Source organism: Cheilinus undulatus, linkage group 6 (assembly GCF_018320785.1).
Source record: "Cheilinus undulatus linkage group 6, ASM1832078v1, whole genome shotgun sequence".
Classification (NCBI taxonomy): Eukaryota; Metazoa; Chordata; class Actinopteri; order Labriformes; family Labridae; genus Cheilinus; species Cheilinus undulatus.
In genome coordinates, this window is record NC_054870.1 from 675,209 (window position 1) to 689,980 (window position 14,772).

At 36.7% G+C, this 14,772-nt stretch overlaps 1 protein-coding gene across 2 annotated transcripts in view; it reads left to right on the plus strand.

Moving 5' to 3' along the window:
* The window catches only part of tjap1 (tight junction associated protein 1 (peripheral)), a 125,664-nt gene that overhangs the window by 98,216 nt on the left and 12,676 nt on the right, over positions 1-14,772 (plus strand). For both annotated transcript variants that reach the window (XM_041789984.1, XM_041789983.1), the window contains exons 8-10: positions 7,773-7,880; positions 9,867-9,950; positions 10,251-10,937. In XM_041789984.1, the coding sequence (XP_041645918.1) occupies positions 7,773-7,880; positions 9,867-9,950; positions 10,251-10,937 (879 nt within the window). The remainder of the gene's footprint in view (positions 1-7,772; positions 7,881-9,866; positions 9,951-10,250; positions 10,938-14,772) is intronic.

Genomic DNA, 14,772 nt, shown 5'->3' on the forward strand with positions numbered 1-14,772 from the left:
ATTTAATGTTTTAAAGCTTAGTCAAATCTGCCAGACGGCTTTTAGTAAAGCCTTGTCTTTGTTTTAGTGTGGGAGTAAAAATACAGAGTCACTATAGTGTATTTTTTATACATTTTTAGAAAAATATTATTTCTAAACCATTTTCCTACTTATTGATTTTCCAGATTCTTATTCCTGCAAGTTGCTTTGTCCGTTTTATTTTACTTCGATATCTTTATTACCAAAGTGTTTATGGGTTAAATTATTTTTGACCCAGCCCACAACACTGCATGAAAAGAGAGATTCCCAACAATTCTTGGCCCTGTGACTTTCCAGGGAACTTCACACGTTCCAACTTTTCACAGGAATTCACGGCAAGCCCTGAAAGCGGCCAGAAAATGCCAGAAACAGACACAGAGTTGCAGTTTCAAGCTGGGAAAGCCCCCCGTCCATGTCCTTGTGCCTTAGTAGTATTTCATATGTGAATGGCATAGCTCTTATTGACACAAACGCAAATCACTAGAACGGTGGAATGAGGATAAATAAATTGCACATTTATATCAATAATAGTCAAGTGTATCTGCAGGGTATTTTGTTATCAGAATTCTAACCTTAAAACACTTAAACTAACTGTACACACCATTGAACTGTCTCTGCTCATGGGAATAAGTGAGAGCATGATACAGATCAATATTTGATGCTTTATATTTTCTACAGCAAGTGTTTGTGTGAGCATAGTGAAAGCTTTGTCTTTGTGTGTATATGGAATATTGATACCACTGTCAATAGATGATCAATGACTAAATGAAAACACCCACTGAGGCGGTTTATTGATCATCTGTGGAAAACTGAAGCTGATGGACAGCAGGAAGGATCCCACAGGCGATAGATCAGGAGGTCAGAAGTCACTGTGAGCCAGTTTACTGACACAAAAACCTCAGACCAAGAATCAAAGGAAACATTAGTCCAAGTTTTACACGCTGAACTTCACTCTAGCCCAGCTGGAGAAAACAGCTTGATTATGACATAGTGATGGGTGTGCATTATGGTGGCAACACTACAGATGAAGCAAGCAGAGAGAAACAGACAGAAGGAAGCCAGATACCTGAGAAATTTCTAAGGAACTGGACAAACATTGCTTAAAATACCATCAGATGCTCTTTGAATCAAAATTCAGCTTATTTAACAATAGCTATACTTGTGATTTATTGTTCTCAAATGCATTACATAATTAATCAAATAATCAACAGATTTAACAGCCATCAGAAGAACAGTTCACCATCAGTCTGTCAGTGACGTGTGATAGCTCAGACCTTGTAAATCTGTTTTATGTCCTCAGTTTGTCTGTCTTTAATACACAAAAACCGTTTGACAAGTCTCAGTATTCAACATCCTGGACATGACTACAAATTAGAGGTTAGAGTCTCTGCCAGAACCGGAGTCCAGCCCAGGGTGGCCTGCCGTCCAAGGCTGGGTCAGGCCCACCTTCCCTCAGGCCCAGGCTATGTCAGGCTTGAGGAAAGTCTGGCATCCTCTAAGACTTGAGTTTTGTCTTTTTTTTTTTTTTTGTAATACCTTAGAAGAAGTTCCCTCAGTGCAGACCCACTGCACAAATGATCTACAGACGTGCTGCCCAGCTCTGCTGATCATGTTCCTTCAGTGAAGAAGTCTTAAACTCTTTTCCAAGGGTTTTTTTAAGCATTAGGGCTGTTCAATATTGACAAAGTCCTAACTATGATTATTTAATTGGTATTGAGATCACAATTACTAAACTGATTACTCACTGATTTTACATCTGTATCACATGCATTTATGGAACTTAACCTCTAGTAGCACTTAAAAAACAAGCTGAAACTAAGTGAAAAACATAAATATGTAAAAAATAATAATATGTAATACTAACAAACAAATAGATGACTATCGTGGCTGAAGCACATCACCAAACACTGCAGCATTTACAGTGCCTATTAAAAGCATTCACCCTCTTGGACCGTTTAGCTTTTAACATAAAAACCTTCTGAATACCAGTAAAACTGACTCGTAGGGGCTGAATATTTATGCAGTAACTTATTTTACATTACATGTTTTTGTTACATTTTTTTTTATGTTGTAAAAATCAGTTTTCACTTTGACATGAAATTAGAGCCAAAATAGTGGTTGAAATTGGAACTTGATTAATTTCTCAGCACTACTAAGCATTATATCACTTTTTTCAGTCATTTATTGTGATGACTGTATGAGGGCTGTATGTAGGATGAGGGTGAAAAGCTGTTTAAAAGTGGGACCACCTGCCTGCTCCTTGAGCACAGTGTAAACCAGGAGTAATCAGCTAAAATTCAAAGAGGTCCAATCAGAGAAAATGTATTAAACAGGCTCAGGTGGGGTTGGGCCCATTCTAAGCTTCACCACAAAGTGCTAAATTGTATGTGTCAGAATATCTTTACCTCAGGTTGGTTTCCTTTATCTGTCCACTCCATATGGTTGGTCCAGAACTTTCTGACATGAGGTGACCACACATCTTAACTTCCTGACACTGTGTTTAAACCTCAAGATTACCAAAAGTAGTTCTACTAACTTCACCTTGATCAGAAAAGGCTTGTGTTTTTATGGTTTGTTCTGACTTTTCTAGATGTATGTCCCAACTTATCTTAAAACATATCTCAGGATTTCCCATAAATATCAACACCTTTCTAACAAACACTCCTGCAGTATTACATCGTGTAAAACTGGATCTCACTACTTTTAAACAAACATCCTTACTTCTCTATGAAACACTGCAAACTGATCTGATGAAATCTAACAACTAAAATAACACTTCTTTACAGCTTCTGTTTGTCCTGCTTTGTCTGATGTTGTTCTTCATCTCTGCTTTTCTTTTTTTCTCCTCTTTCCTCACGCTGCTCTGTGATGGATTCACTCATCTTCTTCATCATCATCATCATCATCCCCATCAGGCTGCTGTCAGTCAGACATGGGTTCATGCAGTTGGGTTTTTATTCATTTTCTTCCTCCTTCCTTTCTTCTCCCTCGCCCTCTCTTCATCTCTTTATCCTCCTCCTCCTCCTCAGTTTTCTTCTTCTCTGGTGTCTTTTCAGTCCAAAGTGTTTCAGCACTCGGCCCTTGCAGCGTTTATGATTAATCTGATAAAGTGGTCATTTTATGAATGGGCCAAAACTTCACATGAAATATGAGCAGGGTTGCATTCTCTGCTGTTGGAGTTTTTCCTCAGCTCTAGCAGTTTTTGTCTAACTTTTCTATTTTTGACAGAGTTCTTTTTTGTTTTATGTGACTTCTACATTGAAACTCATGACCATGAGATGGTTTCATTTTGTTGGATAAGGGCCAGGCTTGTTACCATGTGCTGATACGTTTTATATTATGGTATGAGTTACAGCAGACAGATTATGATGTACAAGGGCATCTCAAAAATCAGGGTATCATGGAAAAGATCATTTTTTCTGTGGTTTATTTCAAAAATGCAAACTTTTATTTGTCTAGATTCATTACATGAACCGGACATATTTAAAGCCTCTTTATGTTTTTTATTTTCTTAAAATATGAGAAGATTACACAAGACAAGACCAATCAAAAAAAATTTATATGACAGGAATGGAAACAATCTGGGGAGACTGTTCATTTAAGGCTGGACCATTCTTTGGTCCGATTGTGTTGTTGCTGCCCATCATCAAGGTCAGAGCCGAATCTGAACGTTTGGAAAAGCAGAGGCTCTAGTACTGTGACATAATCACTGATGCATCCAGGATTCCCCACGACCACAGTTTGACAAGATCGGCAGGTCAGAATTATCCCTGACCTGACGTCAACAATGAACCCGTCCAGTAGGAGAGCACTGGTCCTATTAGAAGTTAAGAGCTTCTTGATGTGATGTGTGATGCTGATCTACTCTATCCACAACAGTGACTCCAGTCAGAGAGTAGAGACGTACACAGAGAACTGTTTATGTCATTTATATGGGTCAGAAGGGGGATACAACCAATGAAGAACAGAGGATGGTTTCTGTAAAACAATAAACATGTACAGAATATAAAAAATGTTCTCCCTTTTACAGTTCAAGGAGCTTATTAAGTCATCGGAAATATATATCTAAATGTTCAGCGCAATGCTGAAGCTACAAACTGCACAGGAGATGGAGCACAAAGATGCTTCAGACTAAACTGCTGTGAATTAGCTTAGTTAGCATTTGAACACGCCCTCATCAACACATAATAGAACGGAGCTAGCTGATTAGCATTAGCATATAGTTAGAAAGATAGCGGGAGAAAACAGCCTAGTAAACACACACAGAGGCTACTATTACAAACAGGATGAAATCTAACTCTCATTTTCACTTTCTTAGACACTTTCTCCGGTCATTAACACTGACTTTCTTCACGAACGCAACCTCTATTCAACAAACTGGCAGTTTTCTGCAGGTAATACAGAAGCTGCCATCCGAGCTGGTCCTCATATTACCCTAGGCCCCCAGCTGCCCAACAATATGCCTGCAGGATATTGAAAGGACCCTAGGCTGTTCAGTAGAATGCCTGACTAAAAATAAACAATGAAACTGCATTTTAGCATTACTAATTGGGGAATTTAGAACAGGCCCCCTATCTTCGTATCGCCATTAACCAGAGCATCATTATACAATTCCCCTCACTCTTCTTTTTTCCCTTCAGGGATCCTCTGTTCACATAAAGCTATGCTTGCAAAACTAGCTAACTGGGCTCTTTTTTTTGACATGCTGCCATGCTTGTACTTCAAGCTGTATTTAAAGGTTAGCCAGTCCATACTGTCATCTCCTTGATACATAGAGATGAGTCATAACAGCAGCAAACAATGAGTGGTCAGGATCCCACTTGTAATGCTGTCAGTCCTTTGGCCAACACAGGAAAAGATTTGTGATGCATAATCTGATGTGGTGCCATCTCAGAAGACAAAAGAATCTCTAGATAGATATCCAATTTTGCAAACCCGCATCTACCTGCTCCCGTAGGGCTCAGAGCCAAGCCCCTACTTGTTACCTGTGATCATCCCCATTTAATACTTGGATCCGCCCAGACCTGTGAATAACAGCATGACCCAACCCGTTATTAAACACAATGTAAAGGCTACATGCAGCCACTCACTCTCAGTAGTTTTTAGCTACGGTTAAAACAATTCCTTAACAACAAGGATGGTTCTGTTTATCTCCTGATATTCACAGCCTTGAGCATGTTGTGCACACAGATGAGCAGTGGTACATAAGCCTACTGTGGCACCTTTCTCTCACACACGTAAACACTTACAAACACACATTCATCACATGCTTCTGTTAAAACCACTATAGTAGCCCTTAGCTAGTAGCCCACAACCAGAGACTGTTGAGTGTAGACTTTCTGAATGTCTTGAGTTATGAATGGACTTTCATGGTTACCTGCCAGCCCCACTGTTAATTTTTTTACCCATGACCTGTGAAATTGCATAATCATATTTTCTATCCATTGCTGAACATTTTCTACAGCTACCTGACCCGGTGCGTTGCAGGAGTCTGCCTCCTGCATTAATGTGGCATGTCATGGAGCCAATCAATCCACGGTCCTGCTGGGGTGTTATGAAGCCCAGGTTGCTCTGATAGCAGCCTTCAGCTGGCTTGGATCATTGAGTCTGGTGTCTCTCATCTTCCAGAGATCCTCTATGGGGGTCAGGTCAGACCAGTTGGCTGGCCAATCAAACCCAGTAATACCAGGGTCAGTAAACCAGTTTCTGGTAGTTCTGGCTTCACTGTGGGACAGTGGAGAGGAAATCAGGATCTCCACAAAGCTTCTCTGCAGATCGAAGCACAAAGGGCTCTAAAATCTCGGCTGACAAGACGGCTGGCAACGTGGACTCTGGACTTGATTGAAGACCAGAGGACCAACAGCAGCAGATGACATGGACTCCAAACCATCACTGACTGTGGAGACTGGAAAAACTGGACTTCAGGCACCTTAGATTCTTCCTCCAGGCTCCAGGGCCTTGATGTAATTTACTTAGATCTGAAAACAGGACTTTGGACCAGCGAGCAGTCGTCCCCTCTGATCTTTCCCTCTTTAGCTCAGGTGAGATGCTGATGACATCTGTGGTTCAGGATTGGCTCGACACAAGGAACTTGTAGTCCTTTTCCCGGACCCATCAGGCTTTTGTTCTTCCGACTCCAGCCACAGTGCAGTCCTCGTGAGACTCCCCCAGCATTTTGAATCTGCTTTGTTTGATGACTGAGCTCATCCCTGTTGCTTGTGCATTTTTTCCTAACACACATAATACAGCACTCTGAGGACAGCCTGTCCTTTCACCAAGTACCCTCTGTGGCTTACTCTCCTTGTGGACAGTGCCAGTTCTGGACAACTGCCATTTAGCAGTATGTGCCCAGAGCAAGACGGAGTAAATCTGGGATCAGGAAACATTTGCCAGTGCTTTGAGTCAATTCACTGATTAGAGCTCGTTACAGGAACATATACTGTTTTCACTTTCAAAAATAACTGACAGAAATATTGAACTTTTCCAAAATATTTTTTGAGATGCACCTGTATTTAGACTTGAGTTAGCTCTGTCTGTCTTGTCCTGTTTAACTAAGCTTTCTTCTTCTCATGCGGGTAGATAAAACTGATGTTGAAATGCTGATTTGATATGGCAGTGGTTGTGTCTGAAATGATCATGCTAGTCACTCCTGAAAACTCACTGTTGAATAAATTCTATAGAGAAGACTGTAAAGTGAGGACATGAGGAAAATAAACACTTAATGTCCTTTTCTGTTATTGTATTTTTTTTATTAATGCTTCTTTAACATCCAAACAGCTCTACAACATGACAAATCCACAGCACTGTGTTGGTGAGTTTACAAAGAGCAGTATGAGTTTCAGACACAGCCAGCATGAAACTGATCGCTTTGACAGGTCAGGATGTTTAGACCACATGAATTAAATTGCTTAAATAAGTAACCATCAGCAGCAGGGTGAGATTTGCTAACATCAGTTAAGTAGTGAGATAACTTCTTACTTGTTAGCCGTGGTTTCCCCTCTCCAAAGTGGCACCAGCGTATGGACATGTCATTCCTGTGATTGTTTGCCGTCCAGTCAGCATCCACGTGTAGATCTCTATGTTAGCTTTTTCATTTAAAGAGCTGCTTTAGTCCTCCAGGTGTAGCTTTGACTACATGATGTGTGGGGTGCAATCTCAGAAACTTATGACAGATATTGTCCTTAGACACTTCCAGCATAACTTGCAGTAAAGAACCATTTCCTGATCTGTTTAAACGACCAGTGAAATCAGGATTTTCTAACAGAAGTATACCTTAATTTAAGCTTTTAAGGTGACCTTAGCTGCTTGCTTTTTTCACCAAAAAATAAAAACATTTCATCTTTCAGCTTTGATGCTTTGATCAAGATCATTGGATCTTACTGATCTTCTTGCAGCAGCAGCCACATCCCCACATCCCATACTGCATCTGTAGGTGCTGCTTGTTAATGCAGCATTCAAATGATCTGGGAAACAGACATAAAGCTCTCAGATGATTAAGGTTATGTAACACAAGTATGAAGTCTAGTTTGATACTATAGAAAATTCCTGGGTGAATTTAAGGGTGTGACTTTTAAAAGTAAATTAAAACAATGAAAACATGAATGATTAAAAAATACAAACCGAGTAAACATGAAGTCTACCTGGGTTATATATTTTTATTCCCACATGATCTGAATGTAGGCTCCGTCTCCTGCCTCCTCAGACTCCTTTAAGGCCAATGATGATGTAGTAACATGTTCTTCCTTCTCCAACAGCTACGGAAGGTGGAAAGGGACAAAAAGACAATGGACCAGGAGATTGTGGAACTGACCAACAAACTCCTGGACGCTAAGAACACAATTGATCGTCTAGAGGAACTCAATGTGAGTAAAGACTCAGTGATTTAGTTTGTTGTTAAAAAATAAAACTATTCCAAAAAAATTGGGATGTTGTGTGTATATATATAAGTAAGGGTTAATGCCAGACAAAGTGTCCAGTTATCAGGGATTAATGGACAACGTGGAGGCCTGAAGGCACGTCGGACGGTTGCCTCCCCCAAGGCTTAGTTTTAGCAGACCAGCTGTTTGAATAAACAGAATAATTCCCCCTTAAGCACTACGAGGTCACAGACGTGAAACGGACCTGCCCACACCCTGCAGGTGCTGATTCTCTGTTAGAAACGTCAATATTTATCAGATACTATCATGCGGGTTTATCAGAAGCATTTCCTTTGGCTCTACAAAGAAATAATGGCTTCTTTTCTTTTGTTTATGTTATTTGAATCTTCTGACAGTAGTTTATAGCAGTTAGAATAGGAAGAAAGTGAGTTCTTTGCAACACTCACCTCTCAGTGTTAAGGTGAGCCTGGAAACAAGGCGTACATCGAATATAGAGGATAATAGGGTCTTACGTTGCTGGTCTTAAGCCTGGAGTCTGTCATTTTATTTTTGTCAGTTAAGTGACGGTTGATGCTGGTCTGCAGGCTCCTTAGGCTGGCAGTGCTGTACTCCCTATATGACTGCCTCAGGTTGCTATGGTTATCCCTAACAGAGTAACGGCTTACGGCTGCTGCACATTCATTTTGAACAGTGTAATTATTTTTTGACTGGAACGACTTGTGAAGTTCGAACGGTGTTCATATATCAGATGTTAATGGACACCAATGGATATCAGAGCCAATCAGAATCGAGTATTCACCAAAACCATGGTATGAAACTTTTTAACCTATATTCAAAACCTATATTCAGCACACAGATTACATATTTAAAGTTCAAACTGATACAATTCATTATCATTTTTTGAAAATGTTCCCACAATCTGACTCTTTGCCCCTCTCTCCATGTGTCCTCTTTCCACTGAATAATCTAAAATAAAGGTAGGTCCAAAATTCCAGCTGAGAGGTGTAAGAAGCTTGTTGATGGTTATAGGAAGCCATTGGTTTCAGTTATTTTTCTAAAGGGTGTGCAACCAAATGTTAAGTTGAGGGTGCCAGTCATTTTTTTCCAGCCCATTTTTTGAGTTTTGTTTAAAATCATGTCAGTTTGAACTTTTTTCTTCTGTTTTTTGTGTTATTCCAATGTACGTAAAGGAAATAAACGTGTGTACCAAAAAACATTTGTTAGTGCAACAATATCTGGGAGATGACTGTATAATGACAAAAAGTTAGTGAGCTGCTGCCAGTTTTAAACAGCTGAACTTGTGTAGTAATCACTGATGGTAGAAAAAGACCAAAGTATCGGCTGCTGACAGCATTATGTGGTCTTCTCTCTGTCCCTTACATGATGTCCCTTTAGATTTTTTTGGATGTGATGCTGAGAAAGTCAAAGATACAAATCAGACGATGATTAAATGGTCATGTTAGCAGTGCAGCAGAGTGTTACTAAAGCAGCTTTAATCTGGAGGTTGAATCCAGTCTGTGTCGTTACCATGGCAACTGTCTCACTAAAAAAAATGACAGCCACCTTCATCTTCACATAAGTGCAGTGATTATGTTAAAACAAAAAACCTCTGTTTTTCCTGTTTGGCAATCAGCTTCTTCTTATAGAGCAGATTTTTAATAAGCTGCTCTGATTGATTTCTGATTGATTTGATTGACTGTGATCTGCCATTATTATGAGTCTGTCTAAGGGATCAGCCATTATTACATTCTGAGCTTGCTCTCAATGACTGAGCCTCTATCATGGACTCAGGAGCCCTCTGACTGATTCATAATGTGACAACAAAGGGAGTCTGAGCCTCGTCAGCTGATTGGCTGGCAGTTGCCTTACAAATGAAAGTCATGGATCATTTCATGTCTGTGAGCTGAACAGAGAGCAGTATGTTCATGTGTATGTGACTGTGGGTTTAATTGTTCCTCTCTGTGTCTGCAGGAGCGTTACAGGCAGGACTGTAACTTGGCTGTCCAGCTGCTCAAATGCAACAAGTCGCATTTCAGGAACCATAAGTTTGCTGATGTGAGTAACTCTGCATTTAAAGTTATGATACTTTATCATCATCATTTTAACAGTGGCTGTTCAACAGAGCCTCATGGTCCTTTTTAGAGAATGGTTCAGCTTCTTGTTCTATTTCTGTCATCAGCTGTCTCAGAACAAAAGATCAGAGTCAGTCTATAAAAATGGCAGCATCATGCTCTCTTCTGTGTTTGAGACTCAGCTGATTCACTCACATCCTAGAAACCCTCTAACACTCAGTATTTGTCCCTGTGTTTTTGTTTGTGTGTATTACTTTGTGATTTTTGTATATGTGTGTCACAGTTACCCTACGAGCTTCAGGACATGCTAAATAAACACATGAAGAGCAGCCTGCCTGAACGGGGCCCTGGCCCCGGCTCTCAGGACCCCGACACACTCAGTTTAACTCCAGCGGATGTTGTGCCGACTTCTGTCATTGCTCGCGTCCTTGAGAAACCCGAACCTCTGGTCCTGAACTCTGCCCAGTCCAGCAGCTGCGGCAGGCCCGTTGCTGAGGACGTCTTTGTTCATGTGGACATGACAGGCCCTGCCGGGGCCGAGGGCCATAGCAGGGAGAATGGCAGCAGTCAGGGGGCGCAACAGAACGGTTCCTGTAGAAGTCAGAGTAGTATCGATGGACAGGTGGGTAGTGAAGAGGTAGGCGGGGTTCCATCATTTGAGAAATTGAACCCATACCCTGCGCCACCGCCGCCCCATCCTCTTTATCCCGGCCGTAAGGTCATCGAGTTCTCTTCAGACGACAAAGTCAAGATCCCAAAAAACTCCCCACTGCCCAACTGCACCTACGCCACCCGTCAGGCAATCTCCCTGAGCCTGGTCCAGAATGATGACGAGCGGATGGCAACTGGAAGCCCTGCCCCCTCCTCCTCCTCAGGTGGGGGTGGGCACCAGCGCACTCCTCCATCACAACGGGACGCCACCAGTGAGCCTTTGTCCAGTCAGTCCAGCCCATTCAGCAGCCCACCACAGGTAAGTCACTGAGTATCTACCCCATATACCCCATACACTAATGGGGTATTGTGTAATAATACTATTAATACTAATAAGAGTTAGACATTATTATTTAATAATAATACAGTAATATCTATAATACTAATAATACTTATACTATATTAACTAATAATAATAATACTAATAATATGTATACAGTATTACCTGTAATACTCATACTACTGAAACAATACCATATTATAATACTAATAATACCTAGTATTATCTAAAAATACTAATAATACATATACAGTATTATCTAATAATGGTCAAAATACATTTACAGTATTATCTAATAATGGTCAAAAAACATATACAGTATTATCTAATAAAGGTCAAAATACATTTACAGTATTACCTTATAATTGTCATAACACATATACAGTATTATCTAGTAATGGTCAAAATACATACACAGTATTATCTAATAATGGTAAAAATACATATACAGTATTATCTAATAATGGTCAAAATACATACACAGTATTATCTAATTGTGGTAAAAATACATATACAGTATTATCTAATAATGGTCAAAATACATACACAGTATTATCTAATAATGGTAAAAATACATATACAGTATTATCTAATAATGGTCAAAATACATACACAGTATTATCTAATAGTGGTAAAAATACATATACAGTATTATCTAGTAATGGTCAAAATACATGCACAGTATTATCTAATAATGGTAAAAATACATATACAGTATTATCTAGTAATGGTCAAAATACATACACAGTATTATCTAATAATGGTCAAAATACATATACAGTATTATCTAATAATGGTCATAACACATATACAGTATTATCTAGTAATGGTCAAAATACATACACAGTATTATCTAATAATGGTAATAATACATATACAGTATTATCTAATAATGGTCATAATACATATACAGTATTATCTAATAATAGTCAAAATACATATACAGTATTATCTAATAATGGTCAAAATACATACACAGTATTATCTAATAATAGTCATAATACATATACAGTATTTTCTAATAATGGTCATAACACATATACATTATTATCTAGTAATGGTCAAAATACATACACAGTATTATCTAATAATAGTAAAAATACATATACAGTATTATCTAATAAATGTCATAACACATATACAGTATTATCTAATAATGGTCAAAATACATATACAGTATTATCTAGTAATGGTCAAAATACATACACAGTATTATCTAATAATGGTAATAATACATATACAGTATTATCTAATAATGGTCATAATACATATACAGTATTATCTAATAATGGTCAAAATACATATACAGTATTATCTAGTAATGGTCAAAATACATACACAGTATTATCTAATAATAGTAAAAATACATATACAGTATTATCTAATAAATGTCATAACACATATACAGTATTATCTAGTAATGGTCAAAATACATACACAGTATTATCTAATAATGGTAAAAATACATATACAGTATTATCTAATAATGGTCAAAATACATATACAGTATTATCTAATAATGGTCATAATACATATACAGTATTATCTAATAATAGTCAAAATACATATACAGTATTATCTAATAATGGTCATAATACATATACAGTATTTTCTAATAATGGTCATAACACATATACATTATTATCTAGTAATGGTCAAAATACATACACAGTATTATCTAATAATAGTAAAAATACATATACAGTATTATCTAATAAATGTCATAACACATATACAGTATTATCTAATAATGGTCAAAATACATATACAGTATTATCTAGTAATGGTCAAAATACATACACAGTATTATCTAATAATGGTAATAATACATATACAGTATTATCTAATAATGGTCAAAATACATATACAGTATTATCTAATAATGGTCAAAATACATATACAGTATTATCTAGTAATGGTCAAAATACATACACAGTATTATCTAATAATAGTAAAAATACATACACAGTATTATCTAATAAATGTCATAACACATATACAGTATTATCTAGTAATGGTCAAAATACATACACAGTATTATCTAATAATGGTAAAAATACATATACAGTATTATCTAATAATGGTCAAAATACATATACAGTATTATCTAATAATGGTCAAAATACATACACAGTATTATCTAATTGTGGTAAAAATACATATACAGTATTATCTAATAATGGTCAAAATACATATACAGTATTATCTAGTAATGGTCAAAATACATACACAGTATTATCTAATAATAGTAAAAATACATATACAGTATTATCTAATAAATGTCATAACACATATACAGTATTATCTAATAATGGTCATAACACATATACAGTATTATCTAGTAATGGTCAAAATACATACACAGTATTATCTAATAATGGTAAAAATACATATACAGTATTATCTAATAATAGTCAAAATACATACACAGTATTATCTAATTGTGGTAAAAATACATATACAGTATTATCTAGTAATGGTCAAAATACATGCACAGTATTATCTAATAATGGTAAAAATACATATACAGTATTATCTAGTAATGGTCAAAATACATACACAGTATTATCTAATAATGGTCAAAATACATATACAGTATTATCTAATAAATGTCATAACACATATACAGTATTATCTAATAATGGTCATAACACATATACAGTATTATCTAGTAATGGTCAAAATACATACACAGTATTATCTAATAATGGTAATAATACATATACAGTATTATCTAATAATAGTCATAATACATATACAGTATTATCTAATAATGGTCATAACACATATACAGTATTATCTAATAATAGTAAAAATACATATACAGTATTATCTAATAAATGTCATAACACATATACAGTATTATCTAATAATGGTCAAAATACATATACAGTATTATCTAATAATGGTAATAATACATATACAGTATTATCTAATAATGGTCATAATACATATACAGTATTATCTAATAATGGTCAAAATACATATACAGTATTATCTAATAATGGTCAAAATACATATACAGTATTATTTAATAATGGTCATAACACATATATAGTGTTATCTCATAATAGTAAAAATACTTATACAGTATTATCTAATAATGGTCAAAATACATTTACAGTATTATCTAATAATGGTCAAAATACATATACAGTATTATCTAATAATGGTCATAATACATATACAGTATTATCTAATAATGGTCAAAATACATTTACAGTATTATCTAATAATGGTCATCAGGGCTTGACATTAACTTTTTTGCTCACCAGCCATGGTGGCTAGTCGTTCTGCAAACTTACTAGCCACTCAGTATTTCCACTAGCCACAACCTTGGTGTTTGGTAACTCTGAGCTATATGCCAAATTTGATACAAAGGGTATGATATGACACACATGCTCTACTTTCCCTCACCAACATGATCAACATCAGCTCTCCTCTTAATAAAGCATTTCTCCCTGTACATATGAAACAGCACACTACTTAGATATGGGTCAGACTGTAAGAGACAGTCATCTAAGTGTCGAAACACTTAGATTTCTATTTTCTTAATGGATATCAAGTTTATGCTAAAATTGAAATACTGTTTATCGGCTGTTTATTAGAAAAAACTACAGCAGATTACAAGAACATCTCTAATTTTCACTCTGACAAATCTCCACCAGAAAGTATAAAGTGTCCAACTTCTCCTGTCCTCTGCTCTATACTGTATGTAGGAAATGTTTTCATACATGTGTCTTATACTAATTAAAATATCTCTTTAAATAAAAGATGACTTACATTATACAGTATTACCTAATAATGCATATAA